General features: G+C 44.3%; 1 protein-coding gene across 1 annotated transcript in view; it reads right to left on the bottom strand.

Moving 5' to 3' along the window:
* Positions 1 to 23,861, bottom strand: part of RBM6 (RNA binding motif protein 6) — a 689,827-nt gene that overhangs the window by 199,231 nt on the left and 466,735 nt on the right. Inside the window, exon 6 of the mRNA XM_044078933.1 lies at positions 18,473 to 18,570. Within this exon, the coding sequence (XP_043934868.1) occupies positions 18,473 to 18,570 (98 nt within the window). The remainder of the gene's footprint in view (positions 1 to 18,472; positions 18,571 to 23,861) is intronic.

Here is a 23,861-nt window from a genome sequence, read left to right as displayed (position 1 = left end):
ACAGAAGACACATTACGTCACAAAAAGGAAACTAAAAATCGCTGAAAGTTATGTCATATCCTGGTAACTAAAATTAACTATTCTCTCCAACAGTAGAGAGAAAAATATAGCGCTGAACAAAGCAAAGGGAGGATAAAAAGTGCTAAATAATGCAGTTCAAAATGAAAGGACTCCAAGTTACACCACTGGTACTCACCAAGCACAGGGTGTTAAAAGGCAAAGTGTAGTACTAATACTGCTTGTGATACCCAGGTACCATGTCATTAAAAGGCAAAGTGTAGCACTAACAGTGCTTCTGATACCCAGGTACCACATCATTAAAAGGCAAAGTGTAGCACTAACAGTGCTTCTGATAGGGTCTATATTAAATCAGCGAACGTTTAAAACAGCGAACGCTGATTTACCAACCCTTTAAGAGCGAAACCTGACAATCCCGAAGACACAGAACAGCGATTTTTTTCCCAGGGAAAAAAAAAATCGCTGGGCCATTTTTGGGACTTTGCCATTTACTGCACTGTGGTGCGATCTCTGAGTTGGTATATTTAAGTAGGGGGGCTGTGGGGGGCAAATCCCCCCCCCCAGTTTATTTTGTGTTTTGAACTTTTTTTTTTTTTTTGGTGGAACTGCAATTTTTTTTCCCTAGGAAAAAAATCTCTGTTCCGTGTCTTTGAGTGTGTCAGGTTTCGATGTTAAAGGGTCAATAAATCAATATAGACCCTTCTGATACCCTCATTAAAAGGCAAAGTATAGCACTAACAATGATTGTGATATCCAGGTACCACATCATTAAAAGGCAAAGTGTAGCACTAACAGTCCTTGTAATACGCAGATACTACATCATGCATTTATCATATAAAAATGTGTAAAGTATACTGAGAGTGCAGGCAGCTACAGTAAAAGGATTAACGTGGAACAACTTGCGAGAGATGCACTTACATATCCAAATTGGAAGCCACGCACTCTCCAGCCATGACTGGAATAGCTGGTCAAGAGTAAGTCAATACTTGCACCACACCACATGGAACACACAGCCCTCCAAAGCACACACCAGCACTGCCTTCACATAAAAACAGAAACCACACACGCACCTTTGCCGAGGCTCTCACTAAAAATCTACCCAAACAGCAGAGACCTCCAAGGCAGAAACGCACTCCACCACCACAACGCAACGCTAATCACAAGACACATAACATTCCTAAACAGTGTGCCACTCAACCAAAGCCTCAAGGCAAAAACAGCATGTCCAACACACTAGTCATAGGTGACTCAATAGTGAGGTACACTGATGTCCCACTCACTAGGTTGAATAAGGAGAAAGTAAGTCAGCTGCCTGTCAGGTGCCAGGGTCTGCCACATAACGCATGCACTCAGGTCCCTCAACAACAGGTACAAATATGATTCTGTCATTGTACATATGGGTGTGAATGACCTAAGACATACCTCCCTGGACTACATGAAGAGAGACATGGAGGAAGTCTCGGATTATGTAGCTCCGACAGGTATGACCTTAGCCCTGAGCAGCTTCCTACCATCACCCAGAATACCACAGTACAAGCAGAAAATGACTGATTTCAACAAGAGGCTAAGTTTCTGGTGTCATTCCTAGGGGATCCAGTATCTGTCTGCCTGGGATGACATGATTGACAGACCTTGATGTTTTGCCAGAGATGGCCTGCATCTGTCACCCCTGGGCTTCCGGATACTGGCCAAGGCTCTTGCCACCCCTATAGTGCCTTTTTTAGGTGGTGTTCCAAAGACCAAATTACCACCGTAACAGCTACAAACAAATGCAATCTGAGGGTCATGCTGCTCAATGCTAGAAGTCTAAATCTCAACATGCACTCGCTCGAAGCACTCCTTAAAATGGAGAACATCGACATTTGTGCTGCAACACAGACCTGGTTCAAGGCAGCAGAAAGCACCCCTGTACTACCAGGCTATAACTCATTCCACAACTTTCGGCCCTAGAACTTGGACTGAAGCTCCAAAGGCGGTGGTGTTTCCATATACATAAAGGATGTGCACACCTCCAGACTAGTAGCCCAACATAACGCATGAGAGATACTTCAGGTGCAGCTAACATTGGGTAAGACAGTGATTCAGGTCGTAGCCTGCTATAGATCCCCAACCATGTCCCAAGACTCAAACTCCATGTTCCTAAGCACCTTGGAGAATATTAGGGTCCAACCTAACACTCTCATACCTGGTGACCAACTACCCCTCCATTAACTGGGAAAACTACTCATGTACCAACACACTTGCCTAACGTTTCCTGGAGTTCATTAATTCCAATGCCCTGGACCAGCTCATTCTTCCCTCCATTAGAGGTAGCAAGATCCTTGACCTGGTCATTACTAACATGGGCGACCATTGCGCTACACAAATAGTCAACTCCTCCCTGGTTAGATCTGATCACAAACTAATCACCTTGTAAACCCATATCACTCCCACCCGCCCTGCAAAGGTAACCACCATGAAAAACTTCTCCAAAGCTAACTTTGGGCTCCTAAAAACAGAGGTGGCTAACTTCACGGCACCCATGCAAATGGAGAATAGTTGCATGACTGCCGAATCATACACCAATGCACTGTACGAACACGTACACAAATGCATGGATCTCGCCATACCCAATAGAACTATGACACTCTCCTCCAAAAAAAGGGAAGCCAATCTAGTGCCCCCCTGCCACAAACAAACTCTACAACAGGAGGAGGAAACTGATGTGGAATAAGCTGAAGTCCCAAGACTATAAAATCTCCCCTTATCAGCCTCAACAAAAAGTTGAGATCCCTCATCAAATCCTCTAAAGCTAGCTATGAAAACAGAAACCACAAGGCCTTCTATAGTTATGTAAAGAATGTCCACGGCAACACCCAGATTTGCTCTGAACTACTGCATAACAGTATGTCCTATACTGAGCCAACAGATACTGCAAATATACTGGCAGACAGATTCAGTGCCAACTTTACCACTCTCTTCCCCACCAAAGGACCAATCACAATACCAGTAGATTGCCAGGCACCCAGCATTACTGCTGCACAGGTTAAAACAGCACTGTCCAAGGCCAAGAATACAGCTTCTATGGGACCTGACAATATCCCTGGCTGTGTTCTACATGAACTACAGAGTGAACTGGCACCTCACCTGTGTGCCCTGCTCAATCACAGCCTCAAATCAGGCTTTGTCCCTACCGAATGGCGAACTGCTACAGTCATCCCTCTCCACAAAGGAGCAACTACAGACCCTGGGAACCATCACCCCATTAGCCTGACAAGTCTGACATGCAAAGCTATGGAACGTGTCATCATGGACCTAATAAACAAGGATATAGGGAATCTCCAAACTCTGAATCCCACACAGTTCGGTTTTGTGGGGGCAGATCATGCCTGCTCAACCTGGTTGACTTCTTTGAGTCAGTCACCAGAGCTGTGGATGAAGGCAAGGTGCGTCATACAGCCTACCTTGACCTGACCAAAGCCTTTGATACCATTCCCCACTCAGGAATCATAGAAAAACTCAATAAGCTAGGCATCAACCCCTATTATCACTAGGTGGGTTGCAAACTGGCTCACAGATAAAGCCCTACTTCTCTGAAGTTCAGGCCAACATGAAGGAACTCTGGCTGACAAAGTTCGCAGACGACTGCAAGTTGGGAGCTATTATTATTCTCCCCAAGTGATGCTGACATCCTACAGAAAGGCTTCACTGAGACCAACTGGTGTCAGAACCTTGGCTTTAAACTCAATGCCAAAAAATGTCATCATCCCCTTTGGGAAAAACCCGGTTCCCATGAATTACTACATCGATGGTAGTCCACTGAACACAGAAGACGTTATAAGAGATCTGGGAACACAGGTTGACAGCAACCTCTCTTTGACCACCACATTGCCACTGTGGTCAGAAAGTCCTTCTATGTGGCACATCTCATTACTAAGGGTTTTGCATCCAGGAAGAAAGAGGTCATTGTCTCCCTCTACTCTTCCCTCATTAGGCCAATCATTTAGTACAATGCCCCATTTGGCATGTACCTCACACTAGACACCTGCAACAACTGGAGAGGCCGCAAAAGTACCTCACAAAGAGGATCCTAGGCTTGACTTACAAAGCCATGTCTGACCCAGCTCTGTTAGAAATGATACATCTAAAAAAATCCCAATTCCTCCGCACCACATGCTCCAGAAACCTCAACCTCATTACCACAATCAACAGAACAAGCTGGAGGGACAGGTTCATAACCCAGAGACTGCCCATGCTATGGAACAGACTTCCCATACATGTCAAACAGAGCACCTCACTGGCCCTCTTCAAGAGAAATTTTGATGAGAAGATGGGAAATAGAAAATTCACCCCGGGGATCACTCCAGTGGCTCTACTCGACAGGCACTGGGAACTAAGGTCGGGTGGCATGATGCCAGGGTAATCCTATGGGCTAGGCTTGTAAAGGCTCCAGGCCAATTAGCCTAGTACACACCTATGAACCTAAGTAAGACAGTTTTATTACCTTCAGACATACAGAGCAAGTTAAGATTTCACAAAGAGTAACAGGGATCCATCCCCAGAAGGAACAATCTCATTTCCCACTGTTAACATACAAATTTCATTGTTAAGATGGAGTTATTTAACTAAGATTACAATCTCTGCACTCTGACGTCTCTCATGGTAGGGGCTGCATTTCTTCAACAAGATAGGCATCTATGACATGCTATTTAGGTCTTCTTAATGGCCAACCTACACAATCAAGAAGTCAGCTTTTGTAAGCAAACTTACAAGCCCTTTTGTAAGCAAACTTACAAGCCATACACAGATCCTTCAAGAAAGATTACTTCAAGTGAAAAGATGCTACTTTATTTATTTTGCTTTGCTAACCGGGTAGATGGACAGGTCTGATGACCCTTTTCAGCCATGACATGGGCCAAAAAGCAGTATAAGGTTACAAGTAACCATCTGAAATCATATGAAAAATAACAATGCAAGCAGTTATTGTTCTACACAATATTAAGAACACAGATACAAGATTATAATGCAACAGTAGAAATTTATTTTAAACAACTTTAAACTAGAACTTAATTAAAAAAGAAAAAGACTAACATTTTTCATTGTTTCATTATGTAAACTACACAATTGCTGCCTTCCCTTAAACCTCACTCCCCCTCTTGAGCATTATTCTGCCAGTACTGTTGCCACTTAATTCTTTGTACTCTGCTCCTTCCCTTTCTAAAGATCCCATCTACACTCCTTTCCTCTCCTTTACGATATTCAGGACTTCAATTACAGTTGGTTTAGATCTGATTTCCATTTTCTACCACTTTCTTCTTTGGCGGTCAATAGCATTAAACCTAGTCAGACCTTACTATGTCTACACAATTCAGATAATATGGCTCAACTCAAAATAATCATTTCTTTAGTTACAAACGTTTGCTCCCTCAACATTTCTGACAGTGTACTCAGTATGGAATTTTAAAATCTGCCAACTGTTACACTCCCAAAAAACGTGTTCCCAGTGAGAACAGAACATCGAATTTTGAAACGTCGAAGGTTACAAGTGTAACCAGAAAAAAATAAATAAAATTTTAACAATTGTATGCAGGGGGGCTTCACCCCCCTGCACATCCCCCTACTTTAATATTCCAACTCCGAGACCGCACTACAGTGAAGTAAAGAGAAATCTCATGTTTAGCGCTATATGCACAAGCGCTAAACGGGAGATTTTCCATACTTTATCTGTAGTGCCATCACACAGATGGCACATAGACACACACAGTATGCAGGGCACCTTGGTGCCCTGCAAAAACACAAACATTCTCCCACCTACACTTACTTTTTTCTTCCCCTTCAAACCTTCAACATTTTCAAACTCGATGCTCTGGTCTCGATGATCTGAACTTTGATGTTTTAAACGTTCGATGGTTTGAAGGGGAACCATGCCCTCACACTGTCCCTTTGTAAACAGTCTTTCCAGGCTCTCTTCCCAACTGTTTCTAACCTCCTCTCATCGATTCTTACACTTCCATGTAATACTTCACAAACCCTTTTAATTACCTATTTTTAACAGCAGCTTCTGTTCTTGACTTGACAAAAACTCTATCAGAGCTGTTTTTTCACTAAGCACTCCATATCCCTTTCTCTTCATCTATACTTTGACATTAATTAATCCCTGGCAAGGAAGAGAGCCTTTAACCTACAGCACACACATCTTGACCTCATTACACTTCATTGCCTTTCTTTCTTTAGTTATTTGTCCCCAGTACCTTGGTTCCTTTTATCAAATTTCTCCAGTAAATTCCAACTCCCTCTTGCCTACTTTCTATACCTCTACTTGCAGTCATCCCTACTGGTAAAAGTCTCCTTTCTCTATTCCCATGCTGGTTTAGTACTTACAATACCTTCTCCTTACAAGAACCTCCTTCTGAGTATTACTCTAAACATTTATAAATTGCCACTAAAGACCTACTGTTGCTACACCATTAGAGTGATATTATCATATACATTACTGGTGCTTAGCCTTTAGGATTTGTACAGATTACATGTAATAGCTTAGAATATTACTACCTAACATTTCTTGACTTGTATTTTAAATTTTGTTATTGTGCCATATTTGTATACATTTGTGTTCTTTATTTTGTATTTTTATTGTAACTGGAGCTTTTCTCCCCAGGCCTCCACTGAAAAAGTACATGTCCAGTCGGACTTTCCGGTAAACAAATGTAAAATAAATAAATAAATAAAATACTTTCTGCAACTTTATGAATATAATAGCCTGTATGGTTGTTGCTATTCTCCTTAAGGATCTACATCTAATAACACTTTCGATTTCTCGAGCTTTCCCGTTTCATCCCTTTCTACTTTGATTTATAACTTTCTGCTTGCATTATGTATATACACCTTAACTTAGTAGCTCTGAAGTATCCATTCAAATCAGGTAAACGTAAACCACCTTGTTATATGGGCAGAATCAATTTATCCCACTTAACTTGTGTCATCTTCCAATCCCACATACATTCTTTCAGGTCTTTATTAACCATTGTCTACTTCTTGTTGAAAAAATATGGGTAAACTGTACGTAAAACTTAAGGGACTAAAACACTTTCACTGCTTGTATTTTACTATATACATCCATAATCAAGATCTTTCAGTTTTCTCAGTTTTGTATCACATTTTGTATAGTCTCTTCCCACAAATTATTACCTGCTATAGCATAATCCTTTTTAATCCGTACACCTAAATACTTTGTCTTATCATATCCCCATAAATACTTGTATTGTTGAATCAGTTCATGTGTGGGTGCACTCTTAAGACTACAGCCTTTGTTTTATCTTCATTAATTCTCTATGCAGAAAAGATTGAAAAATGTTTCAAAATCCTGCACAACACCGGAATGTTCTCTTCTGAATTTACCAAGTCTTCACCTTCTTTACCATGTAGGAGATTCTTAAACTAAAGTCTGTGTCTAAGAGGCACCCATGTGAAGTAGCTTATCAAACTATGAAGAAGTAAAGTGTTGCTATCATGATTTCCTAAGAAGGAAACGAGATCAGGGCACAACCCATCATATTATCCGTACCGACCACATCATCTCGTACATATCGCAAAGAAAATGCTGCTAAATCAATCTATGAGCACGTTCCACTTAACAATTTGCTATAGTACAGGCACAAACCAAAACAGCTAAGTGACCTATAACCTGCTTATCATACAGTACATAACAAACATGAGTGGTAATACCAGCATGCAGCAGTTTAAAATGGGACCAAAACCAAGTATGCTTTAGATCAGGAAGCAGTTTTACAAATTCAGGCAGAGGAGGAGGCAAGGGCCATACTAAATTCATATTTAGGTCATTAAAAAAGAAATTGTTCCTGGCTGATGACAAACTGGATATAATTAAACGGATTCTGATTCCTAAAAGACTCCACCTTTTCATTACAACAGTGGTGCATCCCACAAAAGCAATGACTTTACCCTTTCATTACAACAGTGGGGCATCCCAACCAAATGCCGACTCTATCCTTTCATTACAACAGTGGTGGATCCCACACAAACGACAACTCTACCCTTTAATTTCAACAGTAGTGCATTCCATACAAGTGACGACTCTACCCTTTCATTACAACAGTGGTGCATCCCGCACAAGCGATGACTCTACCTTTTCATTACAACAGTGGTGCACCCCACACAAGTGACGACTCTACCCTTTCATCACAACAATGGAATGGTGCATCATGCAATGACGCTAACCTTTCATTACAACAGTGGTGCATCCCACACAAGTGGCAACTCTACCCTTTCATAATCAGTCGTGAGGGACTTGGGCACCCAAGGTTGATAGTAACTTGACTTTTGACCACCATATTGCCTTCGTTGTACGGAAGGCTTTCTACATGGCCCACCTCATAAATAAGGGTATTTCATTCAGGAGCAAGGTCACAACATCCTTGTACTCCTCCCTTATCAGACCCTTTATCGAGTACAATGCCCCCTTCAGCATGTACCTTGCCAAGCACATGCAGCAGTTGGAGAGACCACTGAGGTTCCTGACCAGGAAAATCCAGGGTCTCAAACACCTATCCTATATAGACAGGCTAAAAGCCCTGTCCCTCTACTCAGTCTCATACAGACTGCTCAGAGGTGACCTGTGTCTGGCATACAAGGCCATTTCAGACCCAGCCTTGATGGGGTTGCTGCATATCCATAAGACAAACTCCACTCGCGCAACCCACATGCAAGGCTTTAACCTGGTCTGTGACATTAACAGAATTTGTTGGCGGGATAGATTTGTGTTCCAAAGACTCCATCTGTGGAACAGACTCTCTCTCCATGTCAAGCAGAATACCTCTCTGGCTCTCTAAGAGGAACCTGGACGATTGGATGGGAAACAGAAAATACACCCCTGGGATCCTACCTGTGTCCCTGCTGGATGGGGGAAAGAGGTGATTACTTTGAGGGAACATGGGTGAAAATCTTCACTAGGCTTACAAGGGCTTCCAGGCTAATAACCTAGTATCACTTATGAACCCATGCCACACAAGCGACACCTGGCAAATGGCAGCGTAGCCGGCTGCAGTTTTTCTGGGTTCCTTACAGAATTATAGTTCAATATACTATTCTAGTGAAAGGGGTGTGTGCGTGTGTGTGTGTGTGTGTGTGTGTGTGTGTGTGTGTGTGTGAAGCTCCCCAGAAGATGGTAATCAAAAGTAATTAACAAGCCTGTCCTGCTGGTGAGGCACTAACTCAGGTCTTTCACCATATCAATTACTCTGAAGGAAACACACAGTAACAATATTAAGGTAGTTTTGCAAAGTCCACATTTTGATCAGGGAGACAACTGTTAAGTTTGATTCTTACCTCAAGAGACACAGCCTTGAAATATGGAAGCTGCCTCCTAATGGTGGAATTTACAAATAGCAGCATACTTTGGGAGCAAAACGTGAACAGCAAACTAGACATAATGGGCTAAGCAGCGGCTGAAGAATAGTGCTGGTAGCTAAATGGGAGGGGATCTGATGGCACCTTATCTCTCACTTGTGACACACTTCTGAAAGACATCTAAAACAGACATGGTTATATTAAAATAGGCACTGTTACTTTAGGTTACTAGTATTGGACATTTGGGAAAACTTTTCATCAGGCACAGGACAGAAGCCCATCATAGTTGACTTGTTAGAGCTGAGAAAACTAACTGAACCTAGGTTATGTGGGTCACATTCAGGGCTGTAACACTCTACAGCAAGGAGGCGAATGGAATTTGGATGACAGCGGAAATTAATTATGTGATAGTGTTCTGTCTGAACCAGCATTTAAGAACAGGATGCATTGGTGGGTTTCTTTCAACGTATCGCCTGCCTGAGCTTATTTCCTTCTCACGGGACTTCGGTTAAGACAGTACGGATAACAACATAAATGCTATAAGCCTGTATTTGTACCTGTGAACTTTTTTATGCTCAGTGTCACCATAAAGGTATAATCACTGTTGTTACAATTTACTGTACTGAATCCTTTTTTTAACATTTGACTTAATACACTGTAAAGAGCGCTTCTTTCTCTCCTTGGTAAAACTTTTTCCTTCTTTCGTGTTTACTGTCATTAATTAACTTAAGGCTACGAAATGTTAAAAAGCATCATTCTGTAATTCTTGGTTTGACTCCCTCAGTCTTTACCTGTAAAATATAGGGACTCTGAACAAGTCACGAAACAGAAATGATCCTAAGTGACACTTTAAAGAGACTCTTGTTCATACTAGTCGCATCTGGTTAAACCAAAACAGATAAAAGATGTGCATTGTTCTACCATCCACAAAACAACCAAACACGCATCTTACAAATTACACAACAGTACAACAGGCACATTTTCATAACTTCAAGTAACACAAGAACAAGACAGTAAATACGCTGACTACATCCTTACAATACAAAAGAAAGTGCATATTCTCCATATGCACTCATCACTCCCACAGATCTGTTAGTTGCTTAGATAATGTTACAAACAGTAGTGAGGATTAAAGCACAAGAATATACCTACAGAAATGGATTAGTTACCAACTTTACAGCAACTACTAAATGACTACAAATCTACTAATTTCTCTTATTTGCAGAACCTATTTTCCTGTAAACCACTGTAATTTTCAAGATGATACGAAAAGATGTTTTTATACTACTATATTAAAAGATGAGGCAGTTTATTTTAAGCTAAAATAAGACTCTTTAAGAAACAACCTGTAAATCTAAAAGTAAATTTCCTGACAACTCAAATGTTCTTCCCAGCTATCTCCTTTCCTTAAAAAAATGAAAAGTTTGGTAACTACATCTGCCACAAACTAATTTGTAACCTACTGAATATGACTGAAAAGTAACACGCAAGGCACAAAAATGTAGCTCGATATATTGGGAATACACTTTTTAACTTGATAAATGAATGGAAAGTACTTTTCACAGCACTAATGCTATGGACTAAGTAGTAATTTGTAATTGGAGCTAAGTATCACCTAAAATCTGATTTTTTCTTTAACTGTACATCTTTTTCTGTCTGGTGCACTGCTGCCTATCAGCTCTCAACAACTGACTGGTCCATTAATTCCTCACAAGGTGAGAGCTGTTCCCAGCCCACTGATTCCCCATGAACTGAAAACTGATCACAAAGCCATCATCCTTGCAGCCATTTGAGCTGTTTCCAGCCTGCTAATTTCCCATGATGTGAGAGGTGATCATAGTACAACCACCCTGTTAGCTATGAGAGCTGTTCCTTGCGCACTCATTCCCTGTGAGGCAACAGCCAATCATAGAACCATCATCCTGACAGCCATCTGAGCTGTTCCCAGCCTACTCATTCCTCACAAGGCTAGAGCCGATTATGACACCATCATTATGGCAGCCATTAGAGCTGTTTTCAGGCCACTCATTAATGATCAATCATACAGTCATCACTCTGGCAGCCAATGGAACCCACTCATCCCCCATGAGTCGAGAGATGATCATACAGCCATTATCCTGGCAACCATTACGACACTTTTTCATATGCTGTTCAGTGCCTACCGTGGTGGTTTAGTGAGCCCTGTGTCACCACAGAGGAACCTCCTATGCCCTTAATATAGAGGTGAGCCTGCTCCCTGACACTCCTCAGGAAAGGCTACTTCACTGGATTGGGTGGACCTTGCCATGTCCTCCTGCTGAGGTTAGCTCTCGAAGAGCAGCCTTCACCACTTCCCTGGAATGTCAGACAACCACAAGGAGGGCAGCCATCAAAAAGTACAGTTGTGTACACTTACCATAAATATAGATGTTCGAGTGTATTCACTGTTGCAGTCATCATACTTGGGTTATCTGCCTGCAGGTAGCCCTCAGTCGTCACGAATACCAGAGGCTTAGTATTTCTGTGTCGGTTGCTGTCACTTCAGGACTGATGTCAGGCCATCAGGGGTATAAAAACAGGCAGCCGACGTCATTACATCAGATTTTTTGCCCCAAACGTCAGGAGCCCCCAAATAGGGAACTAAGTAATGGTGTGAAAAACACCACTAGCAAAAAGTAAATACCAACAGCCCTGTAAGGGGTGAGAAATAGAGAGGAAAGAGATGAGGGGGCTGGAGGGTGGGAAACCAGGACTGCAACAGTGAATACACTCGAACATCTACATTTATGGTAAGTGTACACAACTGTACTATGTTCTTCATGTTTCACTGTTGCAGTCATCACACTTGGGTTGATTCCCAAAGCTGAAGAAAGGGTGGAGTCAGTCAAGAAGAGTTTGGGCTGGCTAGTATGCCCTGCAGGACTGCTGTTGCAAATCCCACCCCGGATTTGGAAAAGATAGGCAGGTGGTAATGCTTTGTGAAGGTGTGCACAGAACTCCAGGTAGCAGCTTCCAGAATATCCCTGGTAGGGACTCCCCTGAGGAATGCTGTAGAGGTAGAGGTTGCCCTAGTGGAATGTGTTCTGACCCCCTGAGGGGTTGGTTTCCCATGGAGTTTGTAGCTGAAATGGAAACAGTGTGCTATCCATTTGGAAATTGTTTGTTTAGCAATGGCTTTGCACGCTGTCCCTGGTGCAAAACTGTCTAGTAACTGGTCAGATTTCCTGAAGGCCTTAGTCCTATCAAGGTAGAATCTGAGTTGTCTGTGCACGGGAATGCAGGATCCTTTCCCCTTTATTTTGAGGACTAGGGAAGAAGGTAGGTAAATAGATAGATTGGTTGAGAGACACACTGGACACCACTTCAGGCATAACGGAAGGGTTAGTCCTGAGGGAGACCCTGTCAGCATTAAAAAATAATGAAGGGTTCCACAGCCATAAGTGCTTGTAGCCCAGACACTCTTCTAGCTGAAGTGATGGCCAGAAGCAAGGTTGTTTTCTGAAAGAGGAATTTTAACTCTGCTGACGCTGCAGGCTCAAACGGGGGTAGCATGAGCTTTTCCAGTAGAAAGTTAAGGTCCCAAGCAGGGGTGGGTACTCTCCTTGGTGGCCTTAAGTTGTTTGCCCCTCTCAGAAACTGTTTGATGAGAGTGTGAGAGAAGAGAGGTGGCTCAGTGTTGTAGTGAGCCGCGATGGCATGGATCTTAATGGAGAAGGATAGGCCTCTGTGGAGTAGATCTGCTAGGTAATCCAGGATTAGAGGTAAGGAGGGCAGTGCTGTGTCCTCTCCTTTAGATTGAATCCAGGAACAATACCTTTTCCACTTATCAGCATAGGATTTCCTTGCACTGGGTCTTCTGGCTTCAAGAATGACGTCCAGCACCTGCTTGCTTAGGCTGGTAACTGGGGGAGAATTCAAGAACTAAGCCAGGCTGCAAGATCTGTTCCTCCTGCTGAGTGAAGAGGGTTGGGATCTGGAGTAGGTGGCCAGGGTGGCACCGGTGACAGGCTGCGCAGTAGTGGGTACCTGTGCTGGTGTGGCCAGTCCGGGACAATCAGGATTGTCCTTGGTCTGTCCTGTCTTATCTTGAGTAAAATTCTTGTCAGAAGAGGCAGAAGGGGAAATGCATAGACTGAGAGGTTTACCCACTAGAAAGATAGGGTATCCACTTTCCAGGCCCTGCTGTGAAGTGTCCTGGTCCAGAATTTGCTGAGCTAGTGATTGTAGGGGGAGGCAAAAAGGTCCCCCTCTGGGGTCCCCCATTTCTGGGTTAGAAGGCTGAAGATGCTGGGATCTAATTGCCACTTGTGTGGGTCTAGGAGATTTCTGCTCAAGTCGTCTGCCAGGGAGTTTTGTTTGCCTGGCAGGAATTGAGCTTGCAGATGAATATACATGTCCAAGGCCGTGTTCCACAGGGCCATGGCTAGCCTGCAGAGTGGGAAAGCGTGGGTTCCCCCCACTTGATGTACCACATAACTGTGGTGTTGTCTGTTTTTATTAGCAGGGGTCCTGGTGAGAATAGTGATCTGAAAGCTGTCAGAGCATGCTGAACAGCTAGCATCTCTTTTTGGTTGATGTGCAGATGAATTTGTCTTGGACTCCAGTGGCCCTGAATGCACCTGTCATCCATATGTGCCCCCCAGGCATAGTCTGATGCATCTGTGGTTAGGGTCTAGGTGGCATGGGGTTGTGTAAAGGGAAGGCCCTTGTTGTGGTTGCATGCTGCTGATCACCAAAGAAACTCTATCTTTAGGCAAGGTAGGATAGGTATTACGGTTTCCAGGGTCTTGAGAATGTTGGCACCAAAGACTTTTTAAGAACCATTGAAGTTTCCTCATATGCAGTCTGGCATATGGAATTAGTAGAATGCAAGAGGCCACGAACCCTAGGGCCTGCAGGATTTTCCTTGTGGATAGCTGGGTTCTGGTGGCCATTTTAGTGAAGTAGCCTGTCAGATAGGTTTGTTTTGCTGGAATAAGGAATGCCATCTGGGATGCTGTGTCCAAGCTTGCTCTCAGGAATACAATCTTTTGACTGGGGACTAGTTTTGATTTTTTTTCGCTGATAGTGTACCCTAGGGAGGTTAGAAGGTTCTTTACAAATGTCAGGTGCTGCAACAGCTTTTCCTGACTGTCTGCCTGGATCAGGCAATCGTCCAAGGACAAGTAAATTTGGATCTTTTTCTGTCTGCAATACGCAATGGCTGGAGCCAGGCATTTTGTGATGTCTGGGAGCAGTGGATAAGTCAATGGGAAGTGCAGAGAACTGATAATGCATAGATCCTGCCCTGAAACATAGGTATTTCCTGCATGAGTCCTTGATAGGGATGTGCAGATAGGCTTCTTTTAGGTCTAGGGTGGCTAACCAGGCCACTTTGGCCAGCACAGGAAGAAGCTGCTGAAGGGTGAGCATTTTGAATTTTGGCACCACCAGGAAGGTGTTTAGAATGGAAAGATCTAGGATTGGGTGCCAAGTGCCCTCTTTTCTGGGTACCAGGAAAAGTCTGGAATAGAACCCTTGACCTATCTGTTTTGCAGGAACAGGCTGAATTGCCCTTATGGAGAGCAGGGATTGAACTTGGTATTGTGCCTCTGCCCACTGGTTTGGAGGAAGGTCTGGGAACCCTTTTGGGGTTGGCAGTGAGTGGAAGTAAAATTTGTACCCCTGGGATACAATGCTGAGGACCCATCGGTCTTTGGTGATGGAGGTCCATTTTTTGCATGACAGGCAAGTTTTCCTCCTAGGGGCACGAACAATTGGGCAGAGGTAAGGGATGGAGTTGAGAAGTCATGGTGAATTCTTTCTGTAAGGGGGTGGCTTAGCACTCCCTGTTTTAGAAGTGGAGGCACCCCATTGCTTAGATCTCTGCACACCCCGAGACTGTAATCTGGGGGGGGGTCTATTTCCCCTGGGTCTAGTTTGAGATGGCCTTGAGGGGACTGGAAAGGACCAATGTTTCATGGGGCAATGCCTACTGAATCTTGGAGGCTGTACTTGCAAAAAATCTTTGGCTGTCTGCATAGACTCAGCTTTTTCTTCAATCTTTTTTAGAACCTCTTTTGCTTTGATGTCAAACAGATTGTCCTTGTTCAAAGGAGCGTCTAGTAATTTTGATATGACATGGTCTGGCAAGGTCTGCTCCTTAAGCCAAGCATGTCTTCTCAGTACAGAACCAGTGACTGCTGCCCTGGAAGATGCTTCTAGGGCATCAAACCCACATTGCAAGGTATGCTCTTGCTGACTTGGCTTGCAGAATTGCATAAGCTCCTGTAATTCTTTATTTTCTGCACAGGTAGATCATTTTTGCTTAATAAGTTCCATAATATGTTGCTGGTATTTCAGCATGTGAAACAGGCAATTCAATGCCCTAATGGCGAGAGTTGCAGAGGTGTAAACTTTTTTACCCCATCTGTCTAAAGAGCGGTAATCCCTGTCCGAAGGGGTGGGATTCTTAGCTGTAGTTGCTTTTATACTTTAGGCCCCTGGGAAATGACCTCTGGGCCAGTAGTAGGATTTTTGAAAATAAATTTGAGAGAGTCGGGGACCCTGTAGTACCTGTCTGGTCTCCTTGGAGCAGGGGGTAAAGTATCAGGGGTTAGACCGGATTCCACATCATCCACAACTGGAGGGATTGCTAAATGTCTATGTTGTGGCAAATCTAAAAATTCTCCGAGTCTCTTTTTGGACTGAGGATAATCCTGGCATTCCCAGTGGAAATGCTCTCTTAAAGTATGTAGAGTTTCACCAAAAGAAAAATCCCCTGGAGGGAAAGCACAGGGAATGGAATACTCTGCATCTGAATCCTCATAAGCAGATAAAGGCATGTCTTCATATTCAGAAACCTCAGAGTCGTCAGACTCTTGATCTGCTAAAGCTGCTGGGGACAGGTCTCTTTTTCTCTTAGCAGGGGAAGGCTGGCTTCCCCTAATCAGCATAATCAGGTCTTCTGCCATTTTAAGCATTTGATGTTGTGGCAAGGAAGCAGGTGCTTGAGTTTGGGTCATCTTTTTTTAGGTGTAGCTCATACTCTTGGCCTTAGAAACTCGGTAGTTTTAGAAAGAACTGAAGATGCAAAAGAAGTCGTCGGTTTGGGTCGAATATCGGTAATGTGAAGAACTTCATCGGAAGCCGGTACCTGCACAGTGGCTCCTGACCCATCCAAGGTAGAGACATCTGCAGGCTCTGTAGTCAAAGAAGAGCCTAGCGGCATACCGGACTCCGAATGGGTCTCGGTAGCGGGCTGCAAATCCATCAAAGCAGGCATCAGGGGCTGCGAAAGTGCCTCACTGAGTACTCGCGAACTGGCGACTAGCTTAATGGAAGCGTCGTTGGCAGTTTTGGACCTGTGCGGTCTGTCTCTGTCTTTATTCTTACGTTTTTTCAGAAGATCGGTAGTCAGACAGCTTACCAAAGACATTAAGGAATATGGAGATCAAGAGCGAAAGTATTTAGCGACAATAAGGGCCCGACGACAAATAGTTCGGGCGTTGAACAAAGCACAAAACCGACAGCGAGGTACTTCGTGGTCTGGGCCTAAACAGGTGACGTAGTAAGAATGGAAATCTCGGTGTGGTATTTGCTTTCCACAGGCGAGACAATTGTTAAAATTTTTCTGACATCAGTTAGAGCAAGAAAAAAGTATCCCCAGAGGGGTACTTAGCTTTAGAAGACTTCAGGATGATTCATTTCGGAAACGAAAACTCAGGTAGCGGCCGACTGGCACTCGTGCAAACTGCTTCTGCTTCAGGCTCCTCAGCAAGAAAGGCTAATGTAATGGTGTCGACTGCCTGTTTTTATACCCCTGACGTCAGTCCTGAAGTGACAGCAACCGACGCAGAAATACTAAGTCTCTGGTATTCGGGCAGACTGAGGGCTACCTGCAGGCAGATAACCCAAGTGTGATGACTGCAACAGTGAACCATGAAGAACATCTCTCCTTCCAAAGTCAGTGGTCTGCGAAGTTGCTTGTCTCTCATCCTTCCCTCCCCCATACTCAGTTTCCAGAGCTGCTAATCGATCTTTGGTCATCCTGGTCACAGTCAGGGTGTTATCCATCTGCTCTACTGAGTCAGGATCAATGGCCGACCTTTTTTGTGTGCTTTCCCTTTCCCTACTGCTGATATAATCTCTGTAACGACTGCAGAAACCTGCAAACCTTGAGAATGCAACTGTTACAAGCACAATGCATCACGCAGGACATCCTTTAATAGAATAGTGAACAACACACATGTAATAAAGCTGCTAGAATTTCCGAACAACAAATGAAGACTTTCAAAGAATGGACTCATGCATGTCATGTAACTATTTTATGTTAATACCATTGCTGGTCCACTCCTGCTGCAAAATAATAAAGAATTAAAGTTATGGATACCATGTCACACCAGGGAGTTTTCTAGGATGCTGGATTTTACTAAATGAATTCTGCAGCCAACAGAATCTAAGCATATATTTAATAGCGTTCAAGACAGCATAGAACCTTTATCTGAAATAGGACAAACTTACTATGCCATGTCACACCAGGGAGTTTTCTAGGATGCTGGCTTTTACTAAATGAATTCTGCAGCCAACAGAATCTAAGCATATATTTAATAGCGTTCAAGACAGCATAGAACCTTTATCTGAAATAGGACAAACTTACTATGCCATGTCACACCAGGGAGTTTTCTAGGATGCTGGATTTTATTAAATGAATTCTGCAGCTAACAGAATCTAAGCATATATTTAATAGCGTTCAAGACAGCATAGAACCTTTATCTGAAATTGGACAAACTTACTATGCTACCTTACAAGGTTACCCTGAGTGGGAATATCTAACACTAAAAACTACAGAGTAGCTCTTTAGCAGCAGATGAAATCCTCTCAGACAGCCTGCCAACACCTGTTTTAAGGGAGACAGGCAGTGCAGTTTACTGGAATATTTGTTAAAGTTACTGTACATCTCCCACACCAGTATGAGACATTGCAGTGCAGACCATCAGCTTCCTGTGACTGAATGGCCCTTCCATTCCTCACAAGAATGCATGTGGAGTACACAGCTGCAATACTCTACTATAACATTTAGGAAGGATGAGTGTTTTTGGAGCCCAGACTTGTATTTAAAGGGAAATACACAGCTGGTGTGTACCAATACCTTCGTGAGCTTTTCGCCACTTCTACCGACACAACTCTCCCAGCAATGGTGAACGCTGAATTCATCTTCTGCAGGATAGACACTAAATGTTCAGCCTCCTAAAAGGAAGAGAGTTATTAACAGAAGTCAGTATAGTAATTAAAGAACACATAGCAATCAAAAGCAGTCACGCATGTAGACGTACCCAAACACAAGCAAACAACTTTCACCCCAAAAGTCTGTTATTACAGGACTGCAAAACAGTCTGGTGTCCTCAGCCTTCCCCAGAAAACGAACAAACAGGCATGTCGCAGGTCACATGGATAGAATTTCTAGCTTAAAACAGTAGACAACCATAACATGACAGACTTGTGTTTGCTAAAGAACATTTAGTATCATTTTTTTTCCTTATCACACAGTGCTTTTCCTTCTTTTTATTCTGACTTAGTTTTTGTTATATTTAGGTACATATATAAGCATGATTTAAGGACTGTGTGTATACAAGCACACACACACACACACACACACACACACACACACACACACACACACACACACACACACCTTATATATATTTATCTAAGCTTGAGTTAAGGACTTCAGCAGAATCTCTGCACTCCATTATGGTGCTTTAAAAACATGCTGCAAGCTTCCTTTAGCATTTGTAACAAAACCAAGTAACCTAGTTTGGCCCATTACAGTGAGATCTATCACTGTGATGTGTTACAAAGTGGACAGCACATGTAGGTGGTAAAAAAAAATCATGCACGTACAGAACAGACAGCAAGCTGTGGGAAGTACCCAGAGTTAAGACATCTACAACTTTTTCCAAAGGAAATACTTTGTCCACTGCTTCTGCTTTAACAAGAAGCCTCAAATGCTTAAAAAATGTGTAACTTACAAAAACTAAAGGGATTTAATGAAAAATGTAGTAGCAGTGTCTTCAAAGATATTCAAAGATATTCAAAGAAAGCAGTAATGTGGAGGTAAGATCACTTCTAAGTTAACAGAGAAATGAATGAATGATACAGAAAAGAAAAGTAAAGTCGTGTTGTGCGCACACTGCAGAACGCAACAACCCTGGCCAAGAATGAACCTTACTGCAGAATGCAACAACCCTGGCCAAGAACCAACCTTACTGCAGAACGCAACAACCCTGGCCAAGAATGAACCTTACTGCTGACCCCTACACACTGCAGAACGCAACAACCTTGGCCAAGAAAGAACCTTACTGCAGAACGCAACAACCCTGGACAAGAATGGACCTTACTGCCGACCCCTACCCACGTAGAAAGCAACAACTCTGGCCAAGAATGAAATTTACTGCTGACCCCTACCCACGGAGAAAGCAACAACCCTGGCCAAGAATGAACCTTACTGCTGACCCCTACCCACTGCAGAATGCAACAACCCTGGCCAAGAATGAACCTTACTGCTGATCCCTACCCACGTAGAAAGCAACAACCCTGGCCAAGAATGAACCTTACTGCTGACCTCTACCCATGTAGAAAGCAACAACCCTGGCCAAGAATGAACCTTACTGCTGACCTCTACCCACGCAGAAAGCAACAACCCTGGCCATGAATGAACCTTAATGCAGAACGCAACAACCCTGGCCAAGAATGAACCTTACTGCTGACCACTGCACACTGCAGAACGCAACAACCCTGGCCAAGGATGAACCTTACTGCAGAACACAATAACCCTGGCCAAGAATGAACCTTACTGCTGACCCCTACCCACGCAGAAAGCAACAACCATGGCCAAGAATAAACCTTACTGCTGACCCCTACCCACGTAGAATGCAACAACCCTGGCCAAGAATGAACCTTACTGCAGAAGGCAACAACCCTGGCCAAGAATGAACCTTACTGCTGACCCCTACACACTGCAGAATGCAACAACCCTGGCCAAGAATGAACCTTACTGCTGACCCCTACCCACTGCAGAAAGCAACAACCCTGGCCAAGAATGAACCTTACTGCAGACCCCTACCCACATAGAAAGCAACAACCCTGGCCAAGAATGAACCTTACTGCAGAACGCAACAAGCCTGTCCAGGAAGGAACCTTACTGCAGAATGCAACAGCCTGTCCAAGAAGGAACCTTACTGCAGAATACAACAACCCTGTCCAAGAAGGAACCTTACTGCAGAACGCAACAACCCTGGCCAAAAACAAACCTTACTGCTGACCCCTACACACTGCAAAACGCAACAACCCTGGCCAAGAATGAACCTTACTGCTGACCCCAACCCACGTAGAAAGCAACAACCCTGGACAAGAATGAACCTTACTGCTGACCCCTACCCACGTAGAAAGCAACAACCCTGGCCAAGAATGAACCTTACTGCTGACTCCTACCCATGTAGAAAGCAACAACCCTGACCAAGAATTAACCTTACTGCAGAACGCAACAACCCTGTCCAAGAAGGAACCTTACTGCTAACCCATACCCACTACAGAAAGCAACAACCCTGGCCAAGAATGAACCTTACTGCTGACCCCTACCCACTGCAGAAAGCAACAACCCTGGCCAAGAATGAACCTTACTGCAGACCCCTACCCACGTAGAAAGCAACAACCCTGGCCAAGAATGAACCTTACTGCAGAACGCAACAAGCCTGTCCAGGAAGGAACCTTACTGCAGAACGCAACAAGCCTGTCCAAGAAGGAACCTTACTGCAGAATACAACCCTGTCCAAGAAGGAACCTTACTGCAGAACGCAACAACCCTGGCCAAAAACAAACCTTACTGCTGACCCCTACACAGTGCAAAACGCAACAACCCTGGCCAAGAATGAACCTTACTGCTGACCCCAACCCACGTAGAAAGCAACAACCCTGGCCAAGAATGAACCTTACTGCTGACCCCTACCCACGTAGAAAGCAACAACCCTGGCCAAGAATGAACCTTACTGCTGACACCTACCCATGTAGAAAGCAACAGCCCTGACCAAGAATTAACCTTACTGCAAAACGCAACAACCCTGTCCAAGAAGGAACCTTACTGCTAACCCCTACCCACTGCAGAAAGCAACAACCCTGGCCAAGAATGAACCTTACTGCAGACCCCTACCCACGTAGAAAGCAACAACCCTGGCCAAGAATGAACCTTACTGCAGAACGCATCAAGCCTGTCCAAGAAGGAACCTTACTGCAGAACGCAACAAGCCTGTCCAAGAAGGAACCTTACTGCAGAACGCAACAACCGTGTCCAAGAAAGAACCTTACTGCAGAACGCAACAACCGTGTCCAAGAAAGAACCTTACTGCAGAGCGCAACAACCCTGGCCAAGAACTAACCTTACTGCTGACCCCCACACACTGCAAAATGCAACAACCCTGGCCAAGAATGGCCAAGAATGAACCTTACTGCAGAATGCAACAACTCAGGCCAAGAATGAACCTTACTGCGGACCCCAACCCACGTAGAAAGCAACAACCCTGGCCAAGAATGAACCTTACTGCAGAACGCAACAAGCCTGTCCAAGAAGGAACCTTACTGCAGAACGCAACAAATCTGGCCAAGAATGAATCTTACTGCTGACCCCTACACATGCAGAAAGCAACAACCCTGGCCAAGAATGAACCTTACTGCTGACCCCTACCCACGTAGAAAGCAACAACCCTGGCCAAGAATGAACCTTACTGCTGACCCCTACCCTCTGCAGATCGCAACAACCCTGGCCAAGAATGACCCTTACTGCTGACCCCTACCCTACCCACGTAGAAAGCAACAACCCTGGCCAAGAATTAACCTTACTGCTGACCCCTACCCACGTAGAAAGCTACAACACTGGCCAAGAATGAGCCTTACTGCAGAACGCAACAACTCTGGCCAAGAACGAACCTTACTGTTGACCACTACCAAAGTAGAAAGCAACAACCCTGGCCAAGAATGAACCTTACTGCTGACCCCTGCCCACTGCAGAATGCAACAACCCTGGCCAAGAATGAACCTTACTGCAGAACGCAACAACCCTGGCCAAGAATGAACCTTACTGCTGACCCCCTACCCACGTAGAAAGCAACAACCCTGGCCAAGAATGAACCTTACTGCTAACCCCTACCCACTGCAGAACGCAACAACCATGGCCAAGAATGAACCTTACTGCTGACCCCTACCCACGCAGAAAGCAACCACCATGGCCAAGAATGAACCTTACTGCTGACCCCTACCCACTGCAGAAAGCAACAACCCTGGCCAAGAATGAACCTTACTGCTGACCCCTACCCAATGCAGAAAGCAACAACCCTGGCCAAGAATGAACCTTAGTGCTGACCCCTACTCATGTAGAAAGCAACAACCCTGGCCAAGAATGAACCTTACTGCTGACCTCTACTCATGTAGAAAGCAACAACCCTGGCCAAGAATGAACCTTACTGCTGACCACTACCCATGTAGGAAGCAACAACCCTGGCCAAGAATTAACCTTACTGCTGACCCCTACCCACGCAGAAAGCAACAACCCTGGCCAAGAATGAACCTTACTGCAAAACGCAACAACCCTGTCCAAGAAGGAACCTTACTGCAGAACGCAACAACCCTGGCCAAGAACGAACCTTACAACCCTGTCCAAGAAGGAACCTTACTGCAGAACGCAACAACCCTGGCCAAGAACGAACCTTACTGCTGACCCCGACACACTGCAAAACGCAACAACCCTGACCAAGAATGAACCTTACTGCAGAACGCAATAACTCTGGCCAAGAATGAACCTTACTGCTGACCCCTACTCATGCAGAAAGCAACAACCCTGGCCAAGAATGAACCTTACAGCTGACCCCTACCCACGTAGAAAGCAACAACCCTAGCCAAGAATGAACCTTATTGCTGAACCCTACCCACGTAGAAAGCAACAACCCTGGCCAAGAATGAACCTTACTGCAGACCCCTACCCACTGCAGAACGCAACAACCCTGGCCAAGAATGACCCTTACTGCTGACCCCTACCCTACCCACATAGAAAGCAATAACCCTGGCCAAGAATGAACCTTACTGCTGACCCCTACCCACGTAGAAAGCAACAACCCTGGCCAAGAATGAACCTTACTGCTGACCCCTACCCACGTAGAAAGCAACAACCCTGGCCAAGAACGAACCTTACTGCTGACCCCTACCCACATAGAAAGCAACAACCCTGGCCAACAATGAACCTTACTGCAGAATGCAACAACCCTGGCCAAGAATGAACCTTACTGCTGACCCCTACCCACTGCAGAATGCAACAACCATGGCCAAGAATGAATCTTACTGCAGAACGCAACAACCCTGGCCAAGAATGAACCTTACTGCTGACCCCTACCCACATAGAAAGCAACAACTCTGGCCAAGAATGAACCTTACTGCTGACCCCTACCCACGTAGAAAGCAACAATCCTGGCCAAGAATAAACCTTACTGCTGACC

Source organism: Protopterus annectens, chromosome 7.part1 (genome assembly GCF_019279795.1).
Source record: "Protopterus annectens isolate FY-2018-M chromosome 7.part1, PAN1.0, whole genome shotgun sequence".
Lineage (NCBI taxonomy): Eukaryota > Metazoa > Chordata > Ceratodontiformes > Protopteridae > Protopterus > Protopterus annectens.
Note: the sequence above shows the minus strand (reverse complement) of the source record. Positions and strands in the feature narration are given on the sequence as shown.